This window comes from Mesitornis unicolor, unplaced genomic scaffold (assembly GCF_000695765.1).
Source record: "Mesitornis unicolor isolate BGI_N332 unplaced genomic scaffold, ASM69576v1 scaffold9145, whole genome shotgun sequence".
Taxonomy (NCBI): Eukaryota; Metazoa; Chordata; class Aves; order Mesitornithiformes; family Mesitornithidae; genus Mesitornis; species Mesitornis unicolor.
Window position 1 is genome coordinate 16,548 of NW_010183510.1, and position 14,250 is coordinate 30,797.

The window sequence follows — 14,250 nt, forward strand, 5'->3', positions numbered from 1 at the left end:
TAACCCTGTAAATCATTGCAGCTACATGAGAAGGCCACTGAACTACTGCTATATTTATACTGAGAAGCAGTTCTTGGAGATATTTCTTTCCCCGACCATGTTGTGACCAGTTTATGCTGAGTATTGGCTTCTACCCTAAAGACAATACAAAAGGTGTCAAGGTAGCATGTATCAGATTGCCTACATCAAATTGTACAATAAACTACTTGAATTACGTTTCACTTTTTCACTTGGATCTACACAAGAGAGAGTCACATTTTCTAGTATTTTACTAAGTTGTCAGATAAGCATGCTACTGAACATAGTATTTGATCACATTGTCAGATGAAGACAAAAAGCTTTCTGAGGTGAGTGGAGACTGACTAGGGGTAGCTGCTGCTCTTCTGTTTTCTGCAGTTTTTGAGACTGTGGATATTTTGTAGTGGGAATAGAAATCATAAACTGGATGATCTTCTCATTCCTCTCCCTGGGTTTTAGTATTTCTTGCGTTGCTCCTTGGCATTGTGAAATAGGACCCAGTGATTAGGATTTCTTCCAGATGTGATACCAGCAAATGACATGCCAAAATTAACCAGAGAGTTCCTACCTTATTTTTTTTTCTAATTATGTTTTTAGGTAAACATAAGGACTCATAAAGAGATATAGCTTGGTCGCCTAGAGGAGGATGCAGGAATCTTCATCGTTAAGTATTTTCACAGAGTCACAGAATCACAGAATCTTAGGAGCTGGAAGAGACCTCAAAAGATCATCCAGTCCAACCTCCCTGCCAAAGCAGGATCACCTAGACTAGGTTGCACAGGAACGTGTCCAGGCAGGTTTTGAATGTCTCCAGAGGAGGAGACTCCACAACCTCTCTGGGCAGCCTGGTCCAGTGCTCTGTCACCCTCACAGGGAAAAAGTTTTTCCTCATGTTCAGGTTGAACCTCCTATGCTCCAGCTTGCTCCAATTGCCCCTTGTCCTGTCACTGGACATCAGAGAGAAGAGCCTGGCTCCTTCCTCCTGACACTCGCCCGTTACAAATTTATAAACATTAATGAAGTCATCCCTCAGTTTCCTCTTCTCCAAGCTAAAGTGACCCAGCTCCCTCAGCCGCTCTTCATAAGGGAGATGCTCCACTCCCTCAATCATCTTTGTGGCTCTGCCTGGACTCTTTCAAGCAGTTACTTTTATAAAATAGAAACACTGAAGTACATTTGGAACTTCATTTTGGAGTTCATCTGTAAGTTGCATAAGGCTTAATTTGTTTCTGCAGTCAAAAGTGGAATGGCACACATACAGATATTCCACCACTGTAGCTATAAGATTATACAAGATTATGACTCTATAATGTCAATTCATCACAGTGCTGCATGTACTGCTACCAAGTACAAATACAAATCATGAAAAACATCTGTAAGTCCCTATAAGCAATTTGTCAGAATACTTTAAAGTACATGTATAATAAATGAAGAACACATGTTCCATAGGAACCAAATGAAACTAGAGCTGCACCGAATGCTTTGCCAGAGACATGAACAGCTGTGAACATCACCTCTCTCTCCCTCTGTCCAGCTTTAAAAGGCATTGTTTTCCTTTTAGCTTGACAGGTGATGTTTACAAAACCGTCAGTCTTACTGAAAGACAGATTGCCCAAAATGTCTCTGTAGACCATTTCTGTCTCCTTACATGTAGTCTTTTGATTTTCATTTTAGATATTTGTCACTTTCTGCTAAGTTCAAAGGGTCCTCACTACACCATCTTTGCCAGCTTCTAAAAAGACACCAAACACCAACCATCATTTACTTATGAAAAATACTCAGGTTACATACTGTGTAGTATTTTCTGTCAGGTAGCTACACTTCAGAGACGGAAAGTTTTGTTCATTTATTATTCTGTTCAGAGTGTGTGCACACACACATTCACACACATACATCCTTCAAGGTTCTAGAGAGCTTTGTCTACCTTCCCTGAGCTTGATGCTTCAACAAGGCTATGCATTTCTTCTGTCTAAACAGAATATAAGATGGCAACTCCAAAGCCTCTTTGCTATTGTTTTGCATCTCAGATTAAGGTCACAGCTGCAGTATTATTCAGAATGATAATTTTTTTTACTCAAAAAACTTAGCAATCTACCCCCCCAATAATATCAATCGAATACCGGCACTTCCACGTAAAACCAGGGCACACACTGTAATTATCTCGCAGTCTTCCTGCTCTACCAGTTTCTGCTTTGCTTCTCAGATAAAAGCTTTCTGCTTCTCTCATTCCTGTTTCTGATCTATTTCCTATAATGATAACCAGTGGGAGTGGAAGATGTTTTCTTTTATGAAATACCCAAATATTAGTTCCCATACTTTTCAGGGTATACAGTGATTCGCCAAACTGGAGGGAGGAGCAATACCTTTTTTACTTGACAACTCTGTGTTATAAAATATATTGTTATTAAATTCTTGAATTTATTTAAACCTTTCAAAATACTACACTGTTATATTGAAGAAATGTGAATGAATTATAAACATTCTATTACTCAAGTAAATCTAAAATGCATTGTAATATGTAATAAATTTATCATTTTACTTTGTTTAATCTGCTTGGAAAAGTAGCAGGAAATTCTTTCTTCAGCACTGAACATGTGCAATCACCATTGCATATTTAAAAAAACAACCCGCTGATTGTAAGATGGCTTAAATAGCCCCAAGTGTCCCTGAAGAGCTACTGTGTGCTGTGTAAAAGCTGAATAATCCTCCCCATGTCAGAAGGTGACTCTTCAGCTGTTCAGGATCATGAGCTGATACGCTACCACTCATAAAAAAAGATTCAAAACACAAGAACATGCAGTTAGGTAAAGATCACTGTGATGGCATTGGAATTAATCTGCAAGAGTTGACGACATTGAAACCAATCTGGCGAGAACGATTCAAGGAATTGTAGCTTTTACTTAAAACCAAAACAGAAAGAACACAGCAAATTCACGTCAAAATAAGTTCAATGGGAATATGAAATTTTTACATCATATTTGGCTCATTTTTCTTCTTTTACAAAGATAACTGGAAAAAGGAATATGTTCAGACACACTTTCTATTTAAATACATACTGGATGCAGTATTCATATAACACCAGAAGTGCAGTCTGTGCAAAAGTACTCCAAATCATTATTGCTCAGTGTTCTGAATAAAATACTTTAACATATTTATGAAGGCACATTGATACAAGAAAAGTTGTCAATCATGTGTGTTTGTTTTAATCATCAAAATAGGGGAATTCACTTTGGCCCCTGTGCTTAGAAAAATATGACTTTTCAAAATCTTTCATATTCAGTCTTAATATTTACATGGTAGTTTCTTCCCATTCAAGCTCCACGTCACCTGCAACAGAAACAGACACATTACATTAATCTACCTTGTAAACAAAAAGTAACTAATGGCAGATAACTGTTTTGGCTGAATTTAAAAGAACTTGCAGGGAAAAAAAATTGAAAGCTTGAGCAAAGACTACTACTACGAGGGAGGCTAAAAAGCAGCAAAATGCCAAAAATTTACACTTCTGAGGCCAAAAAATGCATGTCAAAATATTTTTTTTTGGATTTTTTGGCTGGGCAAGTCAACGCACCTGCTATGAAAAAATAAAGTTGAGACAATTTGTATCTCCTTACCTTCCATGGCATCCAGAGAGTCCATCTTTTGCAGTGCTGAATAATTTACAAAACATATGGGCTGACTATTACCCTTGCTTGACAACAGATCCAACACACATTGATGCAGAAATATATATTGTGCCTGTAAGATGTGAATTTAAAGAGTTTTGATCAGAAGAAAAATGGACTTCAAATGCAAAATACTTTTTTTCATATATCATTTAGATGTTCTCAAAGTAACTGCAGTTTAACTCAGTAGTCTCAATACCTCAATGCTCATATCATATCAATAATATATCATATCAATAATATATCATATCAATAATATATCATATCATATATCATAATATCATATATCATATAACGTATATCATATAACGTATATCATATAACGTATATCATATAACGTATATCATATATCATATATCATATATCATATCATATATATTGTCTGCTTGATCTGCATAATGCAATAAAATTTGTCAAAACGTGTTAACTCTTATGCCCAGTAAGATATATGAAATTAGACTAATCATAACTGAGACTAATCAGGTGTTCTACAATTTTTTGTAAAGGCCTGTTCTATGAAAAGATGTTTGATGACTTTTTGCCAATAGATCCACACTGCAGAAACTGAACCACAGTTTCCTGCTCTGGCAAGGGGGTTGGACTGGATGATCTTCAGAGGTCCCTTCCAGTCCCTACCATTCTGTCATTCTGGGATTCTGTGACATGAATGTAATATTTAGATAAGAAAAATTTCCTCTTTCTAGTACAGAGAAAACCAGCAGGGTGCACTCAAATGCAAAAGTTCAAGTAAATCTACATGTTCTAGGAGCATGTACCATTGTTAAGTGCAAAATAAAAATAACACTATTTTTAGTGATACTTTTTGAGCTGTAGCAGCACTTTTAACAATATAATGAAATGAGTGGGCAACTAAAGTTAATGTAACACTTCCAAGGATGTATGGTAACTCTGGGTATTGATTGCTGAAAACAGAAAAATAAAAGAAAGCAATATAAGAATTAAATAAAAGAACAGAAACAAATAGGAAAAAAAAAAAGGATTAAGCATGGTGCAGTAAATGAGCCAGATCACAGTACCACAGATTCATTTAGGTTAGAAGGGACCTCTTGAGATCACCTACTGCTCAAGCTGGGTCAGCTAAAGCACATTGCCCAGGACGCAGTCCCGATGGATTTTTAATATCTCCACAGATGGAGATGACCAAAATTACATTAACTTCTTTGACTTTTGCACGGGTAAATATATTAGCATAATTATTCTTCTCAATAATTGCTATTTTGTTTCAGAACTTCATCAGTTTTCAACTCAAGTGTCTCAGGATTATGAGAAATTTGCTTACATGGATATATGTGTTTCAGGGCCACAGCTCCAGAGCCACGGATAATTAAACCAGACAGGCTCCTGAAATTCACATTACCAGTGTGCTTTGCAATGGCTTGCTCACTGTAGCAACAGCATGGCGTTACTGCAAACTACCCTTTGTACTTGTCTTGGTGAGGTGATAAACTTTACCAGATCCACTGGAAAAATATGGATTTCTGGAATGCAGGTCTTAAGTTTCAGTGGAGTTTAGATTGGTTATTCCAGTTCAGCAGGCAGACTTTGAAAGTGCCATAATCTTCTGGATTCACACAGCTACTTGTGAACGTGAAGCAATGGAAATCTTTCTGGTCTGAGAGCAACCAGGTTTTTTTATTTATTTTACTCCCCAGTCTTACAGACAATTTGGCTGAGGGATCTCTAAACTGGGTTCTGGGAAGGATTTGCTCCTCTCTTCGTATCTTCAGTGCTGATCACGTAAAACCTGAATTGTAGACTACTAAACAGTGTTTTATAACAGAACTGTCAGAATAGTTTGACTACTGAATCCGCCATAAAACTTTACAAGATTTGGTTCCCTTTGGCCAAGTTTTAGTGCTGATCTACATTTTGTAGTCTTGGCCTGGACAGAGAACAACCTGCCTCAGGATTTTGCAGCTATCATATAGAGCAATACTTGATCTGTCTGGAAATCATAACTATGAGACTCTCATCTTCTGTTGCATTTTGGCACATATTTTCCTAACCTCTGACAAAATACACAAATGAAGAGGTACACAAAAATACTACACATTTTAACACATTTTAATGTACACTCATCTTATCTTCTCAAATGTCTCCCTGTTTTTAGGCTTTTATAAAGGGACATCTCCCATTAAATTGTCTTCCAACTTTATTTTCAGATGATTCTACTTCTAGTCAAAATTGTGAAAAAAGCATTCCCAGAATTCATCATTACAGGAAAGTCCTGGCAATTGTTCAGCTGCATCAATACTTGAAAATGAAAAATTAAAAGCAATTGGTAACCAGACAGCTTCTTACAAGAACCAGCATGACACATTATCTTCAGAAGGCCTCAGAAAACCTGCAGAAGTGCATTGCTGAAGAGAGGTTAACCTCTCTCTCTATATTCTGACACGCTTTTTGTATATTCTGGCATGGTATAAGTGGAATTGCATTCCTAATGGAACAAGTCTCCTTATACTAAAATCAGTTTAAATCCATCAGTGACGTGGAAGTTCATCCTGAAGCTGCTCACCTACACTGAGGTACAGGTGAGCTGCAGACTCAAGGGCTTCAGGCAGCAGCCTTGGATATTAGATCTGTTCTGCAGGAGGTTTTTGCCAGGAGCCTTATGCAAATACAGCTGGATTTCCATTCCACTGTGTGTTTAGGATCAGCTTTAAATTCTGCTATTACTTCTTTACCAGCACCCAGGTCTCCATGTACATGTCTTCCTTACTAGCAGGTCATCACTGACTTACACCTATACTCGGTAAGTCTGCCAGAAATCCACTTCTTTTGCACTTGATTTTGAAAATCCTGAAGTCTGTGCTTAATTCAATCCATACAGGTTGTTTTAGTTTAAGCAATTTAAAAATAATCAAGGGATGATTAATAAGGTCAAAACTAAATAACTACTTAAAAATTTGGTCCAAGCTACAAATACATACATAAAAATACAGTTAAGTAGTAAATAAAGTAAAATTCAGTAGTGCCTGAGCAAATCCATCTTTTATTTAAAAGCTGTTCTTCACCCAAAACTTGAAATGAACTTTCTCAAAGTCTGAGAAACCATGATTTAGGTTCTACAAACTAAATATCTCAGCACTTTCTTCGGCCCTTGCCAAGACTTTGCTGGTGAAATATACTTACATAGATACAAGCACACATTTGCACAGTGCTTGAAATCTAAATCAAAGCAGGATCTGATAGAAAAATGTATTAGGAGGCCGATTGTTAGGAGCTTTCTAGTCTCGCTTTTTAGGAGATCAGATGATCAGATGAGTAACATTTTAACAAAAGGAAAACAAAATAGATAAAGATATAAATCTTACCAGATTCTGTACCATACACATTCTTTCACTTCTTAACTCGGCTACAAGTCCATAGATATCCACAAAATCATGGTCATTTACATGTTGAGTTAAATGGTCAAGTGCAATATAAACTCCCGTTCTTCCCACACCAGCACTGCAAACATAATACGCAAGATAAAATAAATTTTTATGTTCATTTTTCAGTATAAAATATTTTCTTGGAAACTTCTGGTTAAAGTAAGTTTATTGTGAAAAGAAAGCTTCAGAAAAAAATGAAATCTTTTTCAGTATTTATTCGTGTGCGTGTGTGTGTCTGCTTGCTGAATGAGATCAAGTGAAATCTGGATTTGAGCCATGTTCTGATTTTGCTTTTACAAGGGGTTGCACTGGACAAATGAGCTATAACTAAACCCACCTGTATAAGGGGAAAAATGACCCTACAGTTTTTCTGTGAATTTTCTAGAGCTCACTAATTAAAATCTTAAAAAATAACAAAATCCTGTGAAATCTCACCTGGATTCTGTGATGCTTTTGGTATTTGAGGCAAAATGACATGGGATCTGGCAAAATACTCTCAAAAGGAGGATGAGTGCACAGGACATGCTGGTAGCTAGTGTTTTATTTAAAGGTTTGAAAATGAGCAGGCTTTTCTCAAAATCACTATCAGACCTCTCTGCAGCTGGTATAATAACTGCAGAGTATATCACTGCAGATAATCAGGAAATGTACAGCAAAGCTCTCTTGAACTTGCAAGCTCTAATGAGCAGAAAATAATGAATGAGTTTTCTGGATATGAGAACATACAATGTTGCTTTATAACCATCAGGAATTGAGCACAGGTGGAGTATCTGGCCCACGCTGGCCCCTTTATGCATCAGAGCTGTGAAAAGAGGACAGGATTCACCGCAGAGGCCCCAGAACATGTAAGAGTCCTCAAAATGGGAAGACTGAGTAGTTTTCTCCTGGTGCCTCAGTAGAGGGAAATGCCAAAATGTCAATGACAATGATATTAAATGAAATTAATCTTTATCACCCATTGTGGATGGCACCTATAGGATATTGAGAATAAATAAAAAGAAATCCCAGACACGATAACTGGACACTTAGGGAAGAGGTTTGTGACACCAAATACAGCTTTTCCTTCCATGTATTTCTAGACTCACACTGAGTGAGAATGAGACAAAGAATCACTCGCAGGCCTCAGAGTTCAGATCACTATTTCAGAGAGTGCCCACTCATTCAGTGGGAACACTGACCTGCATAAAAAATGCAGACACACTCACCACCTTCCTGAAGACTTAGCCTTCCCCACACATTTACCCTTTGAAATAGCAGTTTAAGAGTGTTGAGTATGAAATAAATGGGAACTATGACAGCTGAACACTTCTAACCACCAGACCATTTATTTAAGAGCCTAAATATAGATTTTAGCTGTTTATAGGCATCCAAACTTCAAATCTGGCATATACAAACCCTTCCTATTTGTCATTCTCTGTGGCTCCCAAATAATATCTTCCTCTTGATATGTGACATGTACATTTTAAATACTATTTTTAATACTTTTTTCTTAAGAAGAGCTCTAATTATAGTAGAAGTAATTAAAAATAACATGTCAGTTCCTATTCCTCTTCTTATGATAAAGACAAAAATCAAGATAAATCCAGCAGTACCTTATGATAATTGTTGAAGTAACTATTTCACTGACATCACCTCAGTGCGATTTCCAGAAACACATTTTGGTATTTTACCTCCTAGAACGGATCAAGGAGCTCTGCTAGAGAAACCTTCACTGCTGTCCATGCTAGAACCATGCCTGTGCACTCAGTTTTCATTCTTCTGGCAACTTCCCTGAGCATTAAAATGCACATGAAATTCCAAGACTCTAAATGATGGTTTTGTGAATACGCTTACCTGCAGTGAACCACCATTGGAGTATTATCATGTGCTCTACTTGCGCGGATAAGTTTTACAAAGTGGATGATTGGTGCAGTAGTTTCAGGGACTCCATGTTCCGGCCAAGAAGTGAAATTACACTGCCGCACCATCATGCAGTCTCCATGCTGAAAAACGTAACATAAGGCAGTTTTTGCAGAAGGACTGTGACAGAAGATCCAGTAAGCTACATATAAACTTCTCAGCATTTTCTTGGTAAAAAGAAAGTCAGAATAGCATAATAATCATCACATGTAATTCTATCAAGGGATCATTTGCTGTGCACAGATCTTATGGCAGGTTTATTGAGAGATGACATCAAGTCCATCTTTCAAGAAGTATCAATGACTTCAGCAGTTACTCTCCACTTGACTCCAGTCACTGTATCAATGTAATTTGTAGATTACATGTTGAAGTTTCTATAGCTCATTTAGAAGTTTAGTGAACTGGGATGATACATTTATTTAAAGAAAAACAGCCATTCTAGGACTGATCTAATGCAGTGAAGGCAAACACACATATGTTGGTGAACAGAGATATGTTTTCTAAGTGTTTGATAATCTCTCAATCAGAGCAGCAGCAATAGCGACTCAAAGAAAAGAACTGGTTATGATCTGATATCTAAATTAACTATGAAAGACATAAGAATAAAAGCACAGTATCATGCCAAGGGCAAAATCTTAGGGAAAATTATAAAACATGACAACAACGTATCTATAGTTGCACAGAATATCTTTTCCATTCTTAACAGTTTGTGATGTGTGAAGTCAGAGAGGGTATCTCAAAATTTAATAGTACTTGTCAGAATTATCTTCTAATTCTCTAGATTTCATGAAGCTCTGTAAGGTTTTAGCATTCACAATATCTTGCAGCAAGGAGTATCACAGTTCAATCAACTGTTGTGGAATGAACCAGGCTTTTTTAAAATTTATTTAGAACCAACCACTTGCTCTTTTCATATTGAAAGAAATACTGAACAACTGTGAACAATTATTGAGTCTATATTTTTAAAATGGATAAACATAAAAACAAAATAGAAGTGACTTGGAATGCAATATGGCAATAATTGTGAATGATTTGCCTTACATATGCTTTTTACCTTCACTGGAAGATGATCAAGAATCCATCCATTTGTGAATGGAAGATGAAGTACAGTCTTAAAACCAGCAACATGGCACATTTAATTACATGCTTGTAAAGGACATAGCTTTTTGTGGAGGGTAGTTGAGTCATAGTAAATGGATCACTTAGTCAAGTCAGGTTATGTTTTGTTTTCTTTTAAGTCTCACCCTGGTTAACACAGGTGACTCCATATTTTGTTGGCATGCATTTTTACTCTAAATAGTCCCTTTTCCAGTCTTGTTTACTCTACATCTTATTTTAGCTGAAAAAAAAATATTTTCTCTCACTTATTTAAAATGTTCAATTGTCCTGTACTACGGCCACAACATATTCTTATGAGGTGACCACTTAGACAATCCCCAAACTGTTCCTTTTGTCATACACACATGACACAGGGTGGTAGCACATGTATTTGGATAGCTGAGTTCAGGTCCTAGGATCTGGTTGAACTACGTACAACATTGGTCAGTGTTGGGAGTGCAGAAGAAGGCTGACTTCATCTTGGGTCATTATGCCCACCTGCTGGTCTGACTTAATGCTGGGTGCTAATTTTTCCAAAGAGTGCAAACTATAGCTGTGGACCATGACAAAGATGAACATCTATGCTGTAGCCCCCACTCCCCTGCCCAGCACAAAGAGTGGGAGTAATACTGATGATTCTCATTTATATTGGGTGAATCTCCTGGGGGTGGAGGCCAATACGGCTGGTGGTACAATGCAAAACAGCTGCGCTGCACCAAAGAATCTTGCCCTTTAATCTGAGAGGGATATTTTCAAAGGGATTTGTCTGATCCCAGAAGGTTAGGATTACTCCTTTCTAGAAGAGACAACTGAGGTGTCCAAATAGAAACTTCACCTCCCACCAGACAAGAGGTTCTGTAACCTTGATAGACCCTTCACAGCACATTGGACAACTATCTGAGCTCTTTGTGACAGGAACTGGAGAAGATTCTCAGGAAAAAAAAAGAGCACGAATGAAAACAAAATGCAGGAGAACCAGGCAGGACAGTGCATATTCATCAAAAGATTAAAAGAAGAATACTGAGTAGTAGTTGGGTGAGATGGAGTACATCTGATGTTCTTTGGTGCTGGATGGGTTTTATTCAATCTGCTTCCAGTTCTGGCTTACCCTTTCAATTTTTAGATCTCTGATAGTCCAGTCTATCTGAATATCCTCCATCAATTTAGTAATCACTATATCCCCAAACACAGTCACGGGTTTATTATCTTCTGGCCAGTACTGATGACATCTTATCTGCAGGGAGATGATTACTAATTAACAACAATCATGTTATAATCTTCACAAGAAACTACACACAAAATTTCCAATTATATCAAATGCTGTTAATTGATACACTGGTCACTTACCCGTCCTTTTTCAAAACACTGTGTAAGCATCACAAGTGTTTTAGCTCTTGTCTCCCATACCATCCTCCAGAAATCACCCACTGTTCCTGGTAATGGTCCCTGAGTTGCAATAAACTCGTTTGGACATAAATAACCCTAAGAAAAAGAAAATATTTAATACATAATGGTTGGTAAGGAAAAAAAGGGTTTGCATGTGACTCATAGCTGTAGCTACCATGCCTAAGGCTAAAACCTTGTCAGATGTACTAAATAAACTGGCATAGGCCTGGCTAATCATTGCATGGCAGATGGCCTTGGAAACTTAAGGAATTAATGGCATTTTTTCCACTGTAGATCAGTTATGAACCAACGTCATCCTAATAGAAATGCATTTAGCAGAGAAATAACAGGGACATCAGGTCAGTAATTCCCATTTAAAAATATCTAAGCCTTCATATTAGCCTTACTGCAGATCCAGTCAGAGGCCACCAAGAACTATGTCAGGAGGTGGCCAACAAAGTAGAATTTAATAGTGCTAAGGAGCAGTGGAGCCAAGGAAACTACTAAGGAGCAGTTTGATAGGCAGTGCAAGGTACACACCACACTGATGATGCTGTCCTTCCAGTGATCCTCAGGGATCTGCTGTAACTTAGGGTTGGAGCTTACTTAAACAAATGATCTCTGATAAAAAGTCTTCAAGAAACCTGCTGTAGGCGTTGACTTTCATTTTCGTGTTGGTGTGTGCTGTTTAATTCATTTATAAATAGATGTAAGACTTGGGGAGAAGGAATTTTGTAGAAAAAAATCTTGTGTATATGCTGTCAATGCGTGGGTTCTCATGGACCTGTTTCCTCAAAGAAACTAAGCATACCCTACAAGAACTTTTAGGTACTACAGAAAGTCTAAAATAACAACAATAGCAAAAATAGCAATAAATTTATGCTGTCGAGCTAGCAGTCTATAATATCACAGAGTTCTACTTATTGTTCAATACAACTGACACAGTGGTTTATAGCACCACCGAAGCTCCTTGTTGGAATTATAGCCCTATAATTCACAGCTGCCTGTTACTTACTCCGTCTATAATATACAGAACAGGTGGCAGTGAGAAACTATGTTAATCCTCCCTAGTTTAAGAGTGAGGTGAGAGAATATAATTCAGGGATGCAAAACTCATAATTCTGTTACTGACTTTTTCTCGTTTAACCAATAAAAAGAAAAACAGCAGCCACGTTCCCATTTGTTAAAATATATAAAGACCTCTTTTTATGTGTATGCATATAAACCTAGATAAAATATACAAATACACATATCCATATACACTTACATAAAATTGAATGTAAATACACACACACACACACACACACACATTGTATATTTACAGCTATATGCAATTACATATTTACACATCCACAAATAGGGAAAGTGAGAGCATATAAAGGGTAAAGCTTTAGCCTTGAGAAATGGTAGCATTACAGTTGTCTGTTCACTGATGAACGGTGACCTGAAGTGCCTGTATGCAGTAAAGACATGCAGAATCTCAGCAGGGAGCACTCTCTGCAGCTGGCTTTTGCTGCAGCTCTTTGGAAGCTGCTGTTTGTGTTCCCTGCCTAAGCCTTGGCACATCAGTTCATCACAGGAAAGGCAAAGATGAAGCCATGCTCTGAGCTGTCTGGTCTCCTCCTCAGTGGTTCTGTGTACAGTCCCAGCATCAAGGAACAATGTGGCATGGCTCTTCCTATCTGCTGTCAGAAGCAGGACAGCTAAAGGGAATAAATAGCTTTTGCTGATGAGAGAGGAACAATGCTCTATTGCTTTTCCTCTGTGAATGTCTCTTAGTTACCTGGAAATAACTGTGTCTACATGCCACTGTGTCATCTGTTTAGACTACAGTCCACAGGTCTTGCTATGTGTTTGAACAATGCTTAGTACAAATCAAGTCTTGACCTCATGTGAGACCACCAGCCACTGCTACAACAAATTAAATGCATAATTAAAAGCCACACTTGGAACTTCAACAGGACAATTATGAGGTAAAAAAATATAAAATAAGAGTTTACTGAGAAAATAGAAGGTCTAGGAAGAAAGCTGAGGACGAGAAATACAGTACTAGTTTCTTCTTCACAAAACAGTAAGGGGCATACCAATCCCACTCACCAAAACTATTAGCCATTTCTATGAAACTTTTCAGTTCAGCTATCTTTACATCATCCTGTTCATATATAACAGCTCCTAACAGCTCCAGATCCTGAACCAAGAAAAATTAGAATCCTCTTCTTGCAAGTTAATTTTTGACTCTCTCTTCTACCAGAAAACAAATATAGTAAATATGTGAGAGACTTTCTACTTACAGACACATAGCTGGCATTAATGTAGTCAGATCCAGGAATACCAGCATCAGGCATCAGCTTTACTCTGTTGTTATTATCTATCGTGGAAATAAAGTCCAGTTAATGAAAAGATTTATTCAAAAACCATAGACACATGTAACAAGTGTTCCTGGAGTGCTAAGAAATAAAAGTTACTGTTATTGTTGCTAATCTAACAATACTTGACATAGTAGAATACTAATTACAAAGGGAATTTAATCAATTTCCATCACTGTATGGTCATCCTTTAATCTTCCAGACATATTTTAATATAGTAATTTTTAATTAAAATTGTGAACATGCCAAAACCTTCAATTTTATGTATATGGGAGGATCCTCTGCCTAAAGGTAGCACAAGTACTTTCAGCCAGGCTGTTCTAGCACAGACAAACTCGGTGTGAATCAGACAGCAGGGTCAGAGGTCTGACAGTCTTTCCTATATACTTGCTGCCCAGGTCACAGATTTGAGCCAGATCC

The 14,250-nt window shown here is 37.4% G+C and overlaps 1 protein-coding gene across 1 annotated transcript in view; it reads right to left on the reverse strand.

Moving 5' to 3' along the window:
* Positions 1-3,307: 3,307 nt before the first annotated feature.
* PTPRQ (protein tyrosine phosphatase, receptor type, Q) overlaps positions 3,308-14,250 on the reverse strand; it is a gene marked incomplete at its 5' end in the record, with an annotated part of 82,006 nt that continues 71,063 nt past the window's right edge. Inside the window, 7 exons of the mRNA XM_010184168.1 lie at positions 3,308-3,345; positions 3,633-3,756; positions 7,022-7,157; positions 8,915-9,063; positions 11,187-11,312; positions 11,426-11,560; positions 13,756-13,832. Of these exons, the coding sequence (XP_010182470.1) occupies positions 3,308-3,345; positions 3,633-3,756; positions 7,022-7,157; positions 8,915-9,063; positions 11,187-11,312; positions 11,426-11,560; positions 13,756-13,832 (785 nt within the window). The remainder of the gene's footprint in view (positions 3,346-3,632; positions 3,757-7,021; positions 7,158-8,914; positions 9,064-11,186; positions 11,313-11,425; positions 11,561-13,755; positions 13,833-14,250) is intronic.